This window comes from Otolemur garnettii, unplaced genomic scaffold (assembly GCF_000181295.1).
Source record: "Otolemur garnettii isolate 467f Iridium unplaced genomic scaffold, OtoGar3 scaffold00023, whole genome shotgun sequence".
Classification (NCBI taxonomy): Eukaryota; Metazoa; Chordata; class Mammalia; order Primates; family Galagidae; genus Otolemur; species Otolemur garnettii.
This window is the reverse complement of record NW_003852418.1, coordinates 6164486-6182514: the sequence shown is the minus strand read 5'-3', so window position 1 is coordinate 6182514 and position 18029 is coordinate 6164486. Positions and strand designations below refer to the sequence as shown.

General features: G+C 47.6%; 1 protein-coding gene and 1 pseudogene across 1 annotated transcript in view; one reads left to right on the top strand and one right to left on the bottom strand.

The window, feature by feature from the left end:
* MYBL2 (MYB proto-oncogene like 2) overlaps positions 1-18029 on the bottom strand; it is a 55441-nt gene that overhangs the window by 29103 nt on the left and 8309 nt on the right. The window contains exons 2-6 of the mRNA XM_023511977.1: positions 16412-16505; positions 14283-14354; positions 13286-13378; positions 10409-10629; positions 3347-3509 (exon numbers count right to left, since the gene is read on the bottom strand). Of these exons, the coding sequence (XP_023367745.1) occupies positions 3347-3509; positions 10409-10629; positions 13286-13378; positions 14283-14354; positions 16412-16505 (643 nt within the window). The remainder of the gene's footprint in view (positions 1-3346; positions 3510-10408; positions 10630-13285; positions 13379-14282; positions 14355-16411; positions 16506-18029) is intronic.
* LOC100952282 lies at positions 11777-12262 on the top strand (annotated as a pseudogene).

Sequence of the window (18029 nt, the reverse complement as noted above, 5' to 3'; positions counted from 1 at the left end):
GCCATCATTGTTGTTTGGCGGGTCCGGGCTGGGGATTTGAACACGCCACCTTAGGTGTACGTGGCTGGCACCTTAGCCGGTTGAGCTATAGGTGCTGAGCCAAATCCAGCTTTCTTGAAACACTTCTGTTACCATTTCTGGCTGAACATTATGACAAGCAGAACTGATCCAGAGGACAGTGTCCAGACCATGAACTGATGTAGCAGATGAAATTGTTTCCGCAAGTTTGTGATTTATAAGGACCCACTGCAGAAGCTGGGCTCAGCAGTGCATTTTAAATGTTTTGATGATGCCTTAGCCAAGAGGTTGGATTTCTAAGGTCATGTTTGGAGGCAGAAATTTCAATGTCACATTTGTGAGACGATTCACTTGCAGGTGGCCAGGGAAGCTGTCCACTGTCAGTAAGACAGACGGTTTCTTCTTCATTTCTCAGTCAATGCCCTTTGCCCACTCCTCAGATAGGGCCCCAGTCATACATGTGCCCTTTGTTTGATCTCCCAGTCACAGGGAGATCGTCAGGCTTCAGGTTCTTGAATGCCCCTGGCTTTGCTGATTTACCAACCACCAAGGGCTTTAGTTTCTCTCTAGATGGGAGAATGCAAAACAAAACTGTGAAACATTGTTCAGGAAGTTTTCCACTCTTATGTTGAGGCTCTCATCAGATATCACCTTAAAAATGGTCCACATTTGTCTGTATTAAAGACGTCATCATCTCTGAAGCCTCTGGGGAAGTCCAGAACTTTTTGGTCAACTCTTCTACAACTCCACGAGGAACTTCACTGGATTCACCATACAAGACATTCTGGAAGATCTCACGTTGCAGTTTAAATTTCTCAAGCCAACAAATTCATACTTGAAAATGTGCCACCCTAAATTCCTATTCAAATGATTTATTTATTTATCTAGTCTCACTTTATAGCCCTGAGTGATAGGGTGTCATAGCTTACAAGAACCTCAAACTCTTGGGTTCAAGTGATCCTCTTGCCTTAGCTTTCCCAGTAGCTGGAACTACAGGTGCCTGCCACAATGCCCAGCCAGAGTTCCTATTTTAGTAGAAGTGGGGTCTTGGCTCTTGTTCAGACTGGTCTCAAATTCCTGAGTTCAAGCAATCCACCCACCTCAGCCTCCAAGAGTGCTAGGTTTGAGCAACCACGCCCAGGCCCCTGCAAATTTTTTAGCAACTTCTTGGACTATTGGCTGGAGATTTGGACATTAACTACCCTTGTTTATCTGAATCAGCTACTGTATCTTTATTAACATCTTTGAGGTGTTGAGCGTGGAGGCTAACACCTCTAATCCTAGCACTCTGGGAGGCCAAGGCAGGTGGATCACCTGACCTCACAGGTTTGAGACCAGCCTGAGCCAGAGCGAGACCTCATCTCTATAAATAGCCGGTGTTGTGGTGGGTGCCTATAGTCCCAGCTACTTGGGAGGCCAAGGCAAGAGAATTGCTTAAGCCCAAGAGTTTGAGGTTGTTGTGAGCTCAAACTCTCAACAGAGCCCTAACACGGGCGACATACTGAGACTGTCTCCACATTAAAAAACAAACAAACTTCTTTGAGGGAAGTTTTCCTCCTTTTCCACTATAGATCTCCACTTTTCTCACCATATCTCTCCAAGTACTCATGTTTATATTTTTGGATGTTCCTAACTGTGCTCTTGCTAACACCAAAATGTTTCACCATCTTCCTTTGGCTGCTACTTTCCAGAAAACATAGCTCAACTTTTCTTTCAATGTTAGCTCTTTGAGTTCTTTCCTTTGGGTCATGATATCTCAATTAACTGAAAATTAAAATTTTTCAGTTATTGTAGGATGTACCTACAATTCAGACCAGACCTTCACGTTGAAAGTCTTCTACAACACATGATGGGATGTTGCGATAGGATGTTAGGCCCAATTCAACATGCAGTAATAAAACATGAAAAAAGAACTTATACTAAAGAAAATACGATACAAGTAAGGGGCAAAGCCCATACCTTCTTCCCCTGGTGTAGAGTAGACTACTGGTTAGGTTATAAAGGATAAATTGTGTGTCACAGTCCCAAGTGGTCAAGATATAACTTACAGGTGATCAATGTATAGAGGTCAGTCTGCCATAGAATACATGTGATGCATGTCAGGTCTATGAAGATTAGATCAACTCAAGGAGGCGGTCAACGTAGGAAGACGGACAACTATGAAGTTATGAAGTTTCTACTGTATAAAGTTTACTCTGGGATACACAACAGGATGCCAACATGTGCACATATGGTTTCTTTCTTTTCTTTTTGTAGTTTTTGACTGGGGCTAGGTTTGAACCCACCACCTCCAGCATATGGGGCCAGCGCTCTACTCCTTGAGCCACAGGCGCCACCCGGGTTTTTTTTTTTTTATTAAAACTGCAAATGAAGGCCAGGCACAATGGCTCACACCTGTAATCCTAGCACTGGGAGGATACCTTGGGCCCAGCTTCAGCAAGAGCAAAACCCCTTATCTCTACTAAAAATAGAAAAAATTAGCCACACATTGTGGTAGGTGCCTGTAATCCCCGCTACTCGGGAGACTGAGGCAGGAAGATGGTTTGAGCCCATGAGTTTGCGGTTGCTGTGGCTAGACTGATGCTACCAGCACTCTGGGCAACAGTAGAGTACCATGGCGTCACAGCAACCTCAAACTCTCAGGCTTAAACAATTCTCCTGCCTCAGCCTCCCAAGCAGCTGGGACTACAGGCACCCACCACAATGCCTGGCTATCTTTTGGTTGCAGTTGTCATTGTTGTTTAGCAGGTCCAGGCCAGACTCAAACCTGCGAGCCTTGGTATATGTGGCTGGCGCCCTATCTACTGAGCTACGGGTGCTGCCTCATTCAAGAATTTCTATAGGCAGAAAACAGATCAGGGTGCCAGGAGCTAGATGTAGGAAAAAGGTTGATGAAAAGGAGTGCACTTGATTGTGGTGGTGGTTACACCTCTGTATGCTACTATCGGAACTCAGAATTGTACACAAAACCTGGTATGTAAATTATACCTCAATTTGCAAACATACTTTCAGCTTTAAGACTAGAAAGAGCAACATATAAGGCAGCTGCTGATGAGGACGTAAAAAACACTGAGAACCTCCTCGATTCATTCTCAATTTTATCTATCAGCTTCCTCTGCAGTCCTTCACCTATGGGCAGACAAATGCCAGTAATGGGCAGAAGTACATCACCAGGAAAGGACCCAGAAACACACGGCCTACTTTTAAACTCTGAGTCAGACATCAACAGCTGTCAACGAGGTGCTCAATGGGGTGGTGCTGGATTAATGCAAACTCAACAAATCTAAGAGGAGCCCAGAGGCTGAGCTGCCTCCGGCAGCCGTCTCACCTGGCCTTCCACAGGCTGGGAACTCTGCTGGCCATCCTTATCCTCGACCTCCAACAGCAGGTACAGGGGGGGCTTGTAGTCTTTGGACTCACTCAGGAAGCCACCTGTGTCCACCTTCCTTTTGATGGTAGAGTTCCAGTGATTCTTCACAGCATTGTCGGTCCTGTGGAAGGAAACCAGGGTGGGGGGGCTTTGAACCCTAGCTCTGTGCCACCAGCACATCACTAACCTCCCTGAGCCAAGTTCTAGCTTATGTAAATAAAGTCACCAGATTAATTCTAAGGTTTCTTTCAGCTCTAAGATGAAGTCTCACGTCTCTAGCCTTTAACAACGGACAGAACATTTCCACATAGCTCTGAGAAATAAGCAAATGTATCATTTGGGCTGTGGCAAAAATTATGAAAACAAAGACAACGTGTCTGGTATTCTCATCCCCTTCCCTGACCACTCTGCATCTGCAGACACCACAGGCAAGTGCAGTCTGCAGACTCCCATTCTGAGTCTCACATTGACCCTGAACCCAAGCCCTGCTCACCTCCTAGCAACTGACAAATGGTCAGAGGGCCTGCTACTATTCACCTGTCTGAGCCTCAATTTCTTTGCTGGAAAATTCAGAAGACAACTTCATACCCTGCACTTCCTGAAGCCTCAGTGAGGAGCTGCACACCTGGCGGTCCAGTAGCACAGAGCAGTGCTGTGTAGCCGTAGAGAGGTGTGCAGCAGGGCACTAATGGAGTGTACAGGCGTGCAGAGCAGTGCAGCACTACAGAGGCATGCCGCAGGGCAGTGTAAGCCACCCGCAGCAGCAGTGGAGCACAGAGGGGCAGGGGATGTGGCACTAGAAAGACGTGGAGAAGAGGCCTGTGACAGCAGAGCCATGTGGCAGAACACAGGACTACAGAACAGAAGCGCTGACATGGAGTAGGCACTCCCTTCCTCAGGGCTCCAAGTACAATGCTGTTCCCTTAAAAAGTGAACAAAAGGCCAGGGGCAGTGGCTCAGGCCTGTAATCTTAACAGTCTAGGAGGCCAAGATGGATGGATCGCCTGAGCTCGGGAGTTAGAGACCAGCCTGAACAAGAGCAAGACCCCCATCTCTACTAAAAATAGAAAAACTAGACAGGCATTGCGGTGTCCCAGCTACCGGGAAGCTACGGCAGGAGGCTTGCTTGAGCCCAAGAGCTGGAGGTTGCTTTCAGCTATGATGAGCCAAAGGCATTCTATCCAGGGCAACAGAGTGTAAGACTCTACCTCAAAAATAGATGAATAAAGATAAAAAAGTTAACAAAGTAACAGCTTGACAGAGCACCAGTCTAAGCTCTGATGATGAGCACTCCCATCTTCAGGGCCCATTGCTGACTGGGCAGGGGTAGGGAGCAAGAGACACTCTTGGTACTTCACCAGACCCTTTGTGCCCACTGCCGACTCAACCTCCAGCTGCCCTGAGCGCTGCTGCCAGCAGCTCCTATCTCTGACTTTCTTTAGAGAACAGCCCTTAGAAGACACAACCAAAGACGCTCAGGAGTTACCCAACCCACAGTCCACATACACCCCTGGCCTGGTGTTGGGCCACAACCAGGCTTTACCTGAGACGCCATCCCCTGCTTGGCCCCTTCCCTCTCCTCCTCCATTCCTTCCCTCATAGGTGTAAGCCGCTCTTCAACAGTTCCCGTGTACCTGAATTTCTGAGTCTTAAGTTCTGCTTCTGCAAGCCTGACCCAAAACACCTTCCCAGCTCTCCTACCCTCCAAGATCAGAGTCTAGAGTGCACCCAGCTATAATGAGACTCATTCTTTTGCACATATAGTTATAAAGCACCTACTACATGCCAGGCATTATCCAGCCACTGGGAATCTACCAGTAAGACAGGTGGCTGCCATTTAGAGTTGAATTTATCGGGAGAGGTGGATGTCACCTCTATCTATGACTGGGGTACACACTACTCAGAGTCAACAGGTGTGGGCACAACACAGAAGTTGCCAGGGACCAACCACGGTCTGGGTAGACAGAGAAAACGCCTCTGAAGAAGAACCAAGAATGGAAGGACGAGAACACATTAGCTACACAACAGGGTGAGGCAGGAGCTTGTCCAGGCCATCAGAGCAGCACCAAGGGGGCCTGAGTCTCCAACCCAGGTGTCAGGGGAAACCCCCAAAAGATGATACACTCAAGTCTCAGATCTGAAAATAGACCCCTTCAGACTTCAAGAGAAACACACTACCTGCCACTTCCTCTCCTTTCCCTCCCAGGATCACACTGCCACGACAAGGATTCAAAATAAAACAAGGCAAAAATGCACAAGCACAAAGAACAAGGTGGAAGACAGCAGCAAGGAGGAGATTTCTGCAAGTTTCCAGAAGATGGGAAGCAGCCAGAGGAACAACACCAACTTAAGGAGACTGGGAGTTGAAACCACAGGGACCACAAGAATGAAGCTAATGTTCGGCACCCATAGCACAGTGGTTACAGCGCCAGCTACATACACCGAAGGTGGCAGCTTCGAACCTGGCCTGGGCCAGCTAAACAACTGCAACCAAAAAATAGCTGGGCGTTGTGGTGGGCACCTGTAGTCCCAGCTACTTGGGAGGCTGAGGCAAGAGAATCGCTTAAGCCCAAGAGTTGGAGGTTGCTGTGAGCTGTGATGCCACAGCACTCTACTCAGGGCGACATAGTGAGACTCTGTTGCAAAAAAAAATAAAAAATGAAGCTAAGTTGGCCGAGCAGAGCAGCTCATGCCTGAAACCTTAGCACTCTGGGAGGCCAAGGTGGGAGTATCCCTTGAGCTCAGGAGTTCAAGACCAGCCTGAGGAAGAGTGAGACCTAGTCTCTACCAGAAAATAGAAAAACTGAGGCAAGAGGATTGCTTGAACCCAAGAGTTTTAAGATTGCTGTGAGCTATAACGATGCTATAGCACTCTACCCAGAGTGAGACTCTGTCAAGAAGAAAGGAAAGGGAAAACGAAAGGAAAAAGGAAAGGAAGAAAGAAGCCAAGTCATCCATCCCAAGACCCCTCACAGAACCCCAGGAGGTCTAGGGCTTGGGAGGACTACAAAGTGCCGTGAGGAGCAGGGAGGAAACTCAGGCTAGACCAGAGCAGTGGTCCGGATGTCCAGATCCTGGCAGTGACCTCACAGGCAAAAGAAGAGAAGCTATTTGCTAGGAAAAAAAATAACTACAAACCCTGGCCACAGCAGAGGGCAGGGAGGATGCACAGGGCAGAAACGGGCACTAAATGAAAGTCTGCACATGGCCTGAGAGCTCCAACCCCCCTGACCTCCTGGAGAAGAGTCTGAAGGACACATTCCTCTCTAAAGAAAGTAAACAAGTCCAGATAAATCTGACCCTACTCTTGGAATAGCTTCCACAAAGGCTGGTGGATAATCAATTATCACAGCAAAATAAGCAGTGTAGGTGAGCCCTGCCTCCACACAGCAGGCTTCCAAAGGACTTACTGCGACCTGCTCCTCAATGTGAATGGACAGCCAAGGGCCAGATGACCTCCAGCGTGAGCAGATGACCTCCAAAGGAAGCCCCCAACATGAAAGCAAACTAGCAAAGTAAATAAGAGGCACCGAGGAAACAGAGATAAGGCAGGAAGGAGAGATTTTCAAAAAAACCCAATATTGACACAGAAATAAGCTATTAAGACCATAAAGAATAGAGTTGCCAGAAAAAGCAGAAAAAGGACAAGGAGAGGTGAGCCCTTAGAACAGTGGTTCTCAACCTTCCTAATTCCGTGGCCCTTTAATACAGTTCCTGTGGGTTGTGACCCACAGGTTGAGAACCACTGCCTTAGTAAAACCTTTTAGTCAAAATAATTTCAGACTGGGAAGATCACCTATATGGTCTAATAAGGGTACAAGTGAACTGTTCTAGAACTAGAGTATAAATGTTTTAACACAATAACTAAGTAAATGACACGAAGTCTATGTTAACCAGTTTGATGAAAATATTTCAAATTGTATATGAAAACACTACACTGTACCCCATGTTTGCATTAATGTATACAGCTATCATTTAATAGAAATAAACAAATAAATAAATAATAATTTCCAAAGGTTTGGAGGGTAAGGTCCAGGAAGCCTCCCAGGTACAAGAGATGAAAAATAACAAGAAAAGAATACATAATGAGATGTTTTCAATATTCAGAAAGAAAATTATTTTCAGGTGGCACTCAGCTCAGTGGGTAGGGTGAGAACCCCATACACTGAGGCTGGCAGGTTCAAACCCGGCCCGGGCCAGCTAAAACAATGACAAGTGCAACAACAACAAAATAGCCGGGCACTGTGGCAGGCACCTGTAGTCCCAGCTACTTGGGAGGCTGAGGCAAGAGAATCGCTTGAGCCCAAGAGTTTGAGGCTGCTGTGAGCTATGACGCCACTGCACTCTACCAAGGGCGACAATGACACACCGTATCCAAAAAAAAGAAAAGAAAATTATTTTTAAACTTGAATCCTATACCATCCCATCAGTCAAATGCGAGGTAGGATAAAGGCAGCTTTGGATGCACAGTTACCTCCCCTGCACTGACCTCAGGATGCTAGTGAAGGACGTGCTCCACCAAAACAAGAGGCAAATCGAGCAAGAAGAGGGACACGCAGGTCAGAGGCAAAGCAGCGTTCCAAGCTGACAACAAAGCATGAGGCCTGAAGAGCAACCCACAGAATGCAACACGCAGGACACAGGATTGGTTCTCCAAAGAAAAGCAGAGCCAGTATTACTCCCTGACATTTGGAAAACAGCTGTGGTGGGTGATCTGAGGATGTGATGGGCCACTACCAAAACACTGAGAGCTACGCTGGAAACTATGATTAAAAACACCAAGACTATTAACTCTAAGAAAAATGTCAGACAAAATGGAAATATACTCCAAGGCTGGGTGAGGTGGCTCACGTCTGTAATCCCAGCACTTGGGAGGCTGAGTTGACAGGTTCAAGACCAGCCTGAGCCAGAGCAAGACCTCATCTCTAAAAAGCAGCTGGGCATGGTAGCAGGCACCTGTTGTCCCAGCTACTGGGAGGCCGGGGCAAGAGAATCACTTAAGCCAAGAGTTTGAGGTTGCTGTGTGAAAGTGTTCTTTGGAGCCCTCTGATCAGAGACGCAGGGAAAAGGAACTGCAGACGGGATGATAGATTTGAAGGGAGGCCGAGACTCGCTCTGGTCGGCGGCCCAGCTAAACTTTACTGATTATCTTATATACTTTCAAACATTCAGGAAGAATTTAACACATATATAAAGAAGTGAAGTAACATTTGGAAGCTACCATTTAAGATTACAAATCAGTGTGAAGGCTGAGGAAAACATATATAATTGATTTTGTTTAGAGTAAAAATACAAAGCAGACTGACCTTACTGGCCCAAACCCAAACTAGAGATTATAATGTTAATGAAGGGAGAAGACAGAGAACAGAACCCAATGCTCAAAAACAGGCATATTAGCCCCCAGCTACACCCCAGCTGATTCTCTAGAATTTCTAATAAAGAGAGTCTTTCTGCATATTTCTGCATATCTATAGGCAGGTGCAGAAGCTAGATCTTTGAAGAAATCTTTCTCAGAATCAATCTCCTGGGGAAGCACATTGAAGCGAACTGCCATGTCTGAGCAAAGGGTGCTTACCTCTTACAGCTGTGAGCTAATATGCCACAGCACTCTACCAAGGGTGACCAAGTGAGACTCTGTCTCAAAAAAAAAAAGGAAATAAATATACTCCTAGATCAGTTAGCAGTAGTTCTAGCGCTTGAGTTACTTTTATAAGGTAATACTACTATAAGCAGTATTTTAACTAAAAATTATGGCACAATATTGGGGCAACAGGGCGGTATGGAGGGGCTGGGAAAGACTAAAAAAGCTAAATCTCTCACAGAAGGGAATATATGAAATTATATTAGGGGAAGACTAATATATGAACTAGTACAACATTTATGAGGACAGAGGTGAACACCAGAAGAATCCAAAAATGTTAAGTCTCTTTAGTAGAGTAACTTAGAGGGTAGTGGCAAGGATTGATGTTTTTTATCAGAATTCTTTTAGTAAGTTATAGCACTACTTGATTTTTTTTTTTTCTTTTCCTTTTTGAGACAGTCTCAAGCTGTCGCCTTGGGTAGAGTGCCACGACATCATAGCTCACAGCAGCCTCAACTCTTAGGCTCAAGTGATCCTCACGCCTCAGCTTTCCTTTTTTTTTTTTGGAGACAGAGTGTCATTGTGTCTCTCTGGGTAGAGTACCTTGGCGTCACAGGTCACAGAAACCTCAAACTCTTGGGCTTAAGCAATCCTCTTGCCTTAGCCTTCCAAGTAACTGGGACTACAGGTGCCTGCCACAACACCCAGCTACTTTTTTGTTGTTGCAGTTGTCGTTGTTTAGCGGGCCCAGGCCAGGCTCGAACCTGCCAGCCTTGGTACATGTGGCTGGTGCCCTACTCACTGAGCTATGGGCTCTGAGCCAGCTTTCTTATTTTTAGTAGAGACAGGGGTCTCTCTTGCTCACATTGATCTTGAACTTCTAGCTCAAGGTATCCACCTACTTTGGCCTCCCAGAGTGCCAGGATTACAGGTGTGAGCCACCACACAGGTCAGTTTTTTTTCTTCCTAAAGAAAGTCTATCTCTGGAGGTGCTTGTGGCTCAAAAGGGTAGGGCGCTATTCCCATATGCTGGAGGTGGTGGGTTCAAACCCAGCCCTGGCCAAAAATGGCCAAAAAAACCCCAAAAAAAACAATAAAGAAAGCCTATTTCCCCTTAACCCCAGCCCAATTTATATCAGCTGAAGAAACAGAGGTGCGGAAGAGAAAGGTGGCCAAAGATAACGGCAAGCTGGAAAAGGGTGAGGGCCTGACTCCAAGGCTCCTGATTCCAACTGAGGCCACCCTTACCACCTCTTTTCAAGCTGATGAGGTCAGGGCCTTCCTAGGGGAACCACCCCTGCTCCTGACTATGCATACCTGACAATCCTGCAGCTGAGACGAGGGGTTAAGGAAAAGAGCACGGAGACCCCCGGGATCCCCCCTCCATCATCAGCAGGGGCCCCACCTGCTGGCATCCACCCCAGGCCGAGGCAGCTTACCTCCCCGGCAGCATCTTGGCGATCTCGGCCCAGCGGTTGCCCAGCACCTTATGGGCCTCGCAGATGATGCGGTCCTCCTCCTCCGTCCAGCAGGACTTCTTCACCTCGGGGTTGAGGTGGTTGTGCCAACGCTCTCGGCACTGCTTCCCCAGTCGGCCCTTCAGGTGCTTTGCGATCAGCGTCCACTGCTTCGTGCCATACTTCTTGACGAGCTCGATGACCTTGGAGAAGAGCCTCTGTGAAGCCTGTGGGACCTCCCCACGCCCCATCACATCACCTTCACATCCACATGAGCCTCACTGTGGCCCTGAGAGATGCCACCTGCCTGCCATCCCCTCCCCCGCCATGGGAGCCAGTGAGGTGGTAAGTAGGAGGCCACTTAGGACCCTGTACAGTCCACAGGCACCAGCCTGAGCTTAACATATCCCTGTCACTCACTGCTTAAAATAAATTGAGGCCAAGAGTGCTGGAGACTCCCTGTCAAGCAGAGCTCAAGCAAAGAAAAAAGAGCCAGGGTCCTGCCTCCCTCACTGCGGCTCAACATAGTCAACTTGCTCTGGAGAAAAGAGCAAAGGGACAAGGAGGGCCTGTGGGAGAGAGCATCTAAGTGTCCCACCACTGGGACATGTAAACTATAGGGGGCCATGGTATCCTCCCCTAGCCATGCCCCTGGCTGCTATAAGCCCCTCCAATACATCTGTAGAAACCACAAGGGCCCAGCCCTGAGCCTTGGTGCCAGGCTTTGGGAGCTGACCCAGCTGGATTTGAGTCCCTACCTGCCCCTCAGCCGTGCCTCTCACTCAGGAAACCAAACACATGTGTGGCCACCTGAGCCAGGCCTGGCCCTTCTTTATAAGAGACTCACACATTCTCAGGTGCACACAGGCTGTAGCCAAATTGGAAGAGTCAACATTTCAGGCAGCAAGATTTTGGTAAGGAAATATTCTGCTTCATTCCTGTGTGGTTTAAATTTTTACAGCAACTACGTATCACTTTGATGATTTTTTTTTTGAGACAGTTTCATTCTATGCCCTGGGTAGTGCCATGGCTTTGTAGCTCATAGCAATCTCCAACTTTTGGGCTCAAGCCATCCCCCTGCCTCAGCCTCCAGAGTAGCTGGGACTACAGGCACCTGCCACAAGGCCCAGCTAGTTTTTTCTATTTTTAGTAGAGATGGGGTCTCCTTCTTGCTCAGGCTGGACTTGAACTCCTGAGTTCAAGGGATGGGATCCTGCCACCTCAGCCTCCCAGAGTGCTAGAATTATAGGCATGAGCCACCGGACCTGGCCCACTTTGATTTTTTAATAAAAGGATTTTAAAACTAAGTTATAGCTTTCGGCCAGAGACGCCATCTTTCAGTAATTCACCAAAATGATGAACACAAAGGGAAAAAGGAGAGGCCCCCGATACATGTTCTCTAGGCCTTTTAGAAAACATGGAGTTGTTCCTTTGGCCACATACATGCGAAGCTACAAGAAAGGTGATATTGTAGACATCAAGGGAATGGGTACTGTTCAAAAAGGCATGCCACACAGATGTTACCATGGCAAAACTGGAAGAGCCTACAATGTTACCCAGCATGCTGTTGGCATTGTTGTAAACAAACAAGTTAAGGGCAAGATTCTTGCCAAGAGGATTAATGTTCGTATTGAGCATATTAAGCACTCTAAGAGCCGAGAGAGCTTCCTGAAACGTGTGAAGGAAAATGATCAGAAAAAGAAGGAAGCCAAAGAGAAAGGTACCTGGGTTCAACTGAAGTGCCAGCCTGCTCCACCCAGAGAAGCCCACTTTGTGAGAACCAACGGAAAGGAGCCTGAGCGCCTGGAACCCATTGCCTATGAATTCATGGCATAAAGCATGTAACATAGCACACAGGAGTACCAGTGGACCCATGCTTTTAGGTGCAAGAACCTATTTACTCTCCATGAGCTCATGGCATAATAAGTGTACAGCATAGCACACAGGATAACCCATTAGACCCCATGTAACAGTGATACAAGGTGCTGGAACCTATTTCCCATGAATTCAAAAGTCAGTGTTTTGTCACATTCAATGGCAAGATGCCTCCCTGAGCTACTGGAGCCTCTTCCCTATGAATTCATGGGATGGTAGTTAAAAACAAAAAACAATAGCCTAAAAATGTGTGTTGTTCGTTCACTACAAATGTGATTTTTTTTTTTTTGCCACAAAGAAATATTAAACCAAATTTTAATGTATCCTAAAAAAAAAAAAAAAACTAAGTTATAACACCTGGTTCCCTACACCGCCTCCCTCAGTCCCCCCTCCATGCCTCCCACAGCAGAATGTAGTCTTCTAGGCTGACATCAAGTATAAGTACCAAAGGTGAGGGGACTGCTGAGCAGTAGCCCTGGACAGTCGTGCCATTGCCGCCTCCTCGCCTGTGGGCACCCTCTGAGCCTTGGTCTCACCTATAAAACAGACCTAACAACTCCTCTTCTGCCCTCTTCATAGTCTGCTTTGGAAATAAGTCAAGGCTCTGTGTCCTGTGAAGGACTCCACACAGTGTGATCACGACTATCTTCGAGGGTGACAGCAGCTGCATTTGCTCAGCTCACTATGTGCCACACCATGACGTGCATAACCACTCTGCACTATTGCTGTCTCCTTAAGACAGAGCAAGAGAAGCCAAGTGATCTGCACAGTGGCCCTCAGTTTGTGGGGAGGTCTGAAATCACTCTGAGTCTTGAGACCTCAGTGCTGGGGGGGCGGGGCAGTGGGAAGGTCCAGAGTGGCCAGTGGATGGCTCTCACCCAACATTCAGCCTGGTGCCCTGCCAACACGGAAGCAGCCTCACAGCCTGACTCATTGGTGTTAGGGGAGTGGCCACTGTGTGCAAAGCACTGTACTGGCAATTACCTTTTGGTCTTCCTCTTTGGTCCAAGGCCCTTTGACGAGATCTGGATTCAAAACTCTCAGCCAGCGGTACTGGCATTGCTGGTCAGTTCGGTTCTGAGAAGAGAATGGGAAGAAGAGATGGGGTCTGTGAGAACTTATGGGACTGCAGGCTGGGACCCGGTTGAGTACTGCGCCCAGGGGCCTGGGGCTGAGCACACCTCAGGTGGGCGTGCCCCATTCCACACCCACCATACGTCCCTGTGTCAGAACACAGGTGGTATCCCTTTGTTACAAAAAGAGGGCCAAATTCAGGCCTTGGTGGGGAGCCACCTCCCACCACCCAAACATAGTGGGGCTACCACCACAAGCTACAACCCTCTGTAGAAACCTTGAGGGGTATGTAGGGATCCCTGCTTTCTCCTGGGAGAGCATGTTTATTCACCGAAGAGTTCAGACTACATGGTAAAGGCACGGGGAGATGAGGAAATCAGGTAGGAAGGGATCTGATGACTCCATCCCTGAGTGCCCTGAGGGACCCTGGCAGGAAGCCATGACAGCTTCACAGCCCCTCCCTCTGACACCTGCAGTCCTGGGAGGTGAGGGCCTGCAAGGACCCCTGCCCATCAGGAGGCTCTAAATACTCAAGATGTAGTGGCACCCCTGGCCCTGCAGGGGCCTCAAGAAGCTGGCTGACGGCAGTTTCCCTTCATCTCAGCCTCACTGTTGAGAAACCGAGCAACTCCAGGAGGAAACACAAGTACCCATCACTGGATGCAAAGGTCTCAGAGGCTAAAGACCACTGGAGGTGCCGAGGCAGCTGTGTAGCGACGCCTACATCAGGGGGCCTCGGATGCTGGGTAAGAAGAGGGCCCTCCCATGAGGTCATTCTGTCTTGTTTTACCCGGTTTTGTTTTGGGGGCCTTGGTCAGGCCATTGCTTTTCTTTTCCTTTGTAGCAAGTCTCTCCCAGGCATGATGGCCACCCAGAACCCGTGCCCGAGTGGAGGGGACATACTCACAGGAAAGTGGCTGGCTAGGAACTTCCAGTCCTGCTGTCCAAACTGCCTCACCAGTGCCCTCAGCTGCTCATCCTGCCAATACCAGAGAGATGGAGGGCTCAGCTCACTCATGCGCAGACGGCCTCCAGCTGCTGGTGAGTGAGCCCTCTCCAACAGGAAAAGCCTCCTTCAACACATCCAGTCACCTGTTATGTGCTGGGCAGAGTGCCAGGTGCTGCAGTCACGGCAATGGGCAGCAACAGAGTCCCCCTGCCCTCACAGGGCTCGCAGTCTTCAAGGAGGCAGATACTAACCAAAGGCTCATATGAACAGAAGTGAAGCTACCCCATGGTGGAGGATACAGAGAGGTATGTGCTGACTGCCTATTCAGGGAGACCAAAGGACAGGTTCAAAGGAAATGTAGCAGAGCTAGAACGCAGGAAGTGAGAGAAACAGGTGCAAGATGATCTTGGAGGGGAAGAGAACTGCAGAGGCCAGAACCACATGCAGCACCGGCTCAGGCCTCCACATCATGCAAAGCCAGTGACACATCTGAGCAGTGGGCGGTCATGGCCCAGTGTGCTCGGTATCAAGTTCCCTTTGGCTGCCACAGGGTGGGAAAGGTTTTGAAAGAGGGCAGAGTGAACGTTAGGAGGCCATTACTGCACCCTGGTCAGAGCTGACGCTGATTCACCTTGGTGATGGGCAGACCTGGGCAGAATCAAGGGTAGTTAGGAGACAAAACAGTAGCTGTCAAATTGTCTCCTAAAAATGAACTAATTCCCACAACATGGACCTCAGTATCATTATGATGAGTGAAAGAAGCCAGACCGAAAAGCGTAGGTGCTGTGTGATTCCAGGCACATGAAGTCCTAGAAAAACAAACGAAGCTATGGAAATAAGACAGTGGTCAATAACTGTCTGAGCGGGATGGACAGCAAAGGGGAATGAAGAAATGTTCTAGAACCTCAAAGAACTGGTCATTGCATGACTATAAAAGCACATCTGTCAAAAACCATAAAATTGGGCTCAGCACCTATAACTCAGCAGCTATGGTGCCAGCCACATACACCGGAGCTGGTGGGTTCGAATCCAGCCCAGGCCTACCAAGCAACAATGGCAACTATGACCAAAAAATAGCCGAGCATTGTGGCGGGCACCTGTAGTCCCAGCTACTTGGGAGGCTATGGAAAGAGAATCACTTAAGCCCAAGAGTTTGAGGTTGCTGTGAGCTGTGACGCCATAGCACTCTACCCAGGGTGACATAGTGAGAGTCTATCTCAAAAAATATATATATATAATTGTTCAACAAATGGCAGTAGTTGATCATACATGAATTATTCCTTATTTTAATATATAGGCAAAGACAACACGATATATACCAACAGTAGGTTAGTCACATTACAACACGGATGAACCTTTAAGGACATTATGCTAAGTGAAATAAGCCACTTACGAAAGGACAAGTCCTGTATGATTCCCCTCACATGAGGTATCTGAAGTAGTCAGAATCATAGAAACAAAGTAGAAAGACAGCTGCCAAGGGCTGGGGTAGGGGGCAGAGGGAATTAGGGTTGAATGGGTACAGTTTCAGTTTTCAAAGATAAAAAAGTTCTAGAGATCTGTTGCACAACAGTGGGATACCTAACCCTACTGACACGCATACTTAAAGATAGTTAAAAGGCAGCGCCCTTGGCTTAGTGGGTGCCACTAAGGTATATAGGCGCCAGCCCCATATACACAGGGTGATGGGTTCAAACCCGGCCCTGGCCAAACTGCAACAACAACAACAAAAAAATAGCCGAGCGCCTTTAGTCCCAGCTTCCTGGGAGGCAAGAGAATTGCCTAAGCCCAGGAGTTGGAGGTTGCTGTGAGCTGTGACACCACAGCATTCTACCGAGGGCGACAGAACACGCCAGCTTCTAGATACAAGTGCTAGCCCTGAGAGCTGAAAGACACATTCCCCCTTGAGCTCTCAGAATTGACAGTCCCCAGGGAACCTCTGAGAAGAGGGATCAGAAAGAACCAGAAGACCCATGTGTTCCTTTCTCTTGCTCCTCCCCTTCACCCCATCTGTCAGAGCATCAGGCAGACACTCCAGGCTCAGGTCTCTGGCCAGCTCCCCAGCTGCAGAGTTGCACAGCACTCACCTCCTCCTGGGTCCATTTGACCTTGCATTTGCTATCTCTTTGCTCTGGCACGTCTGAATCTGTGTCCTGGTAGTGCAGCTCATCCAGCTCCTCGCTGCAGAGAAAGCAAAAGGTCCAGTGTCCACACGCTTTTACATGTTAGATAGAGAGTATGCGAGCAGTGGTCAGCCAGCTCTATGAAAACAATTTGGGTGAAACTGGCTTTCGCTTTCCCTGCTTTTCAAAGTGTAGGTAATTTCGACCCTCCTAATTTTTTCATGAGACTGGGCATACTGGCTCACACCTGTAATCCCTGCACTCTAGGAAGCCAAGGCAGAAGAAGCACTTTTGAGCATAGGAGTTCAAGATCAGCTTAAGCAAGAGTGAGAGACCCTGGCTCTACTGAAAATTAAAAAGTTAGCCTGGCATTGTGGCAGGTGCTGGTAGTCCCAGCTACTCGGCAGGCTGAGGACTAGGTTGCTGTCAACTAGGCTGATGCCACTACACCCCACCCTGGACAACAGAGTAAGACTCTATCTTAAAAAAAAAAAAAAAAAAAAAAGAACAACCAAACAAACCAATTTTTTAATGAAATAGGTTATTAGCTATTTTTATTTTCTTCTTTATTCTTTAATTTTGAAGAACACTGTAATGATTTCAAAAGCTACAAGAAAAAATAGTTAAGACCAGGCACAGTGGCTCACTCCTGTAATCTCAGCACTCTGGGTGGCCTAGGTGGCAGGATTCCCTGACCGCAGTTCAACACCAGCCTCAGCAAGAGCAAGAGTCCATCTCTACTAAAAACAGGAAAACTAGCTGGGTGTCATGACAGGCACCTGTAGTCCCAGTTACTTGGGAGACCGAGGCAAAAGGATCAATTGAGGCCAAGAGTTTGAGGTTGCTGTGAGCTATGACACCATGGTACTCAACCCAGGACAACAGAGCTAGACTCTATCTCAGTCTGAAAAAAAAAAAAAAAAGGAAAAAGTAGTTACAATTTCACCAAGAATATTGTATTCAAAACCAGACTGCCACTTTAATTTTTTCTTTTCAATAATAAACTCAAACTTGCATGGGTATTTTAAGGATTAAAGCTGATAATAAGAATCTTAAGCAATTTAGTTATTTGGAAGAAAACATTTTTAAAAATTTTATTTGAGACAGCCTCATTTCATAACTTAATCCATTTTTGCAAATAACTTTTCTTCTTTTTTTTCAAGATAAGGTCTTGCTCTGTCACCCAGGCTATGTGACAGAAATGTGATATGATCACAAGTCACTGTAGCCTTAAAATCTTGGGCTCCATTGAAGTGATCCCCCTACCTTAGCCCCCATGTAGAGATAGGGTCTCGATATGTTGCCCAGGCTGGTCCCAAACTTCTGGCCTCCAGTGATACTCTCAAATCAGCATCCCAAAGTATTGGGATTACAAACATGAGCCACTGAGCACAGCCTTATCTTCTGATTCTCTAACAGGCTAATTCCCAAGTTCTTCCAAAAAATCCTCATACTTATCCAGTTTAAAGGTTAGAAAACTGGAGGTCAGGCTCGGCGCCTGTGGCTCAAGTGGCTAAGGCGCCAGCCACATACACCTAAGGTGGCGGGTTTGAATCTCCAGCCCAGGCCCGCCAAACAACAA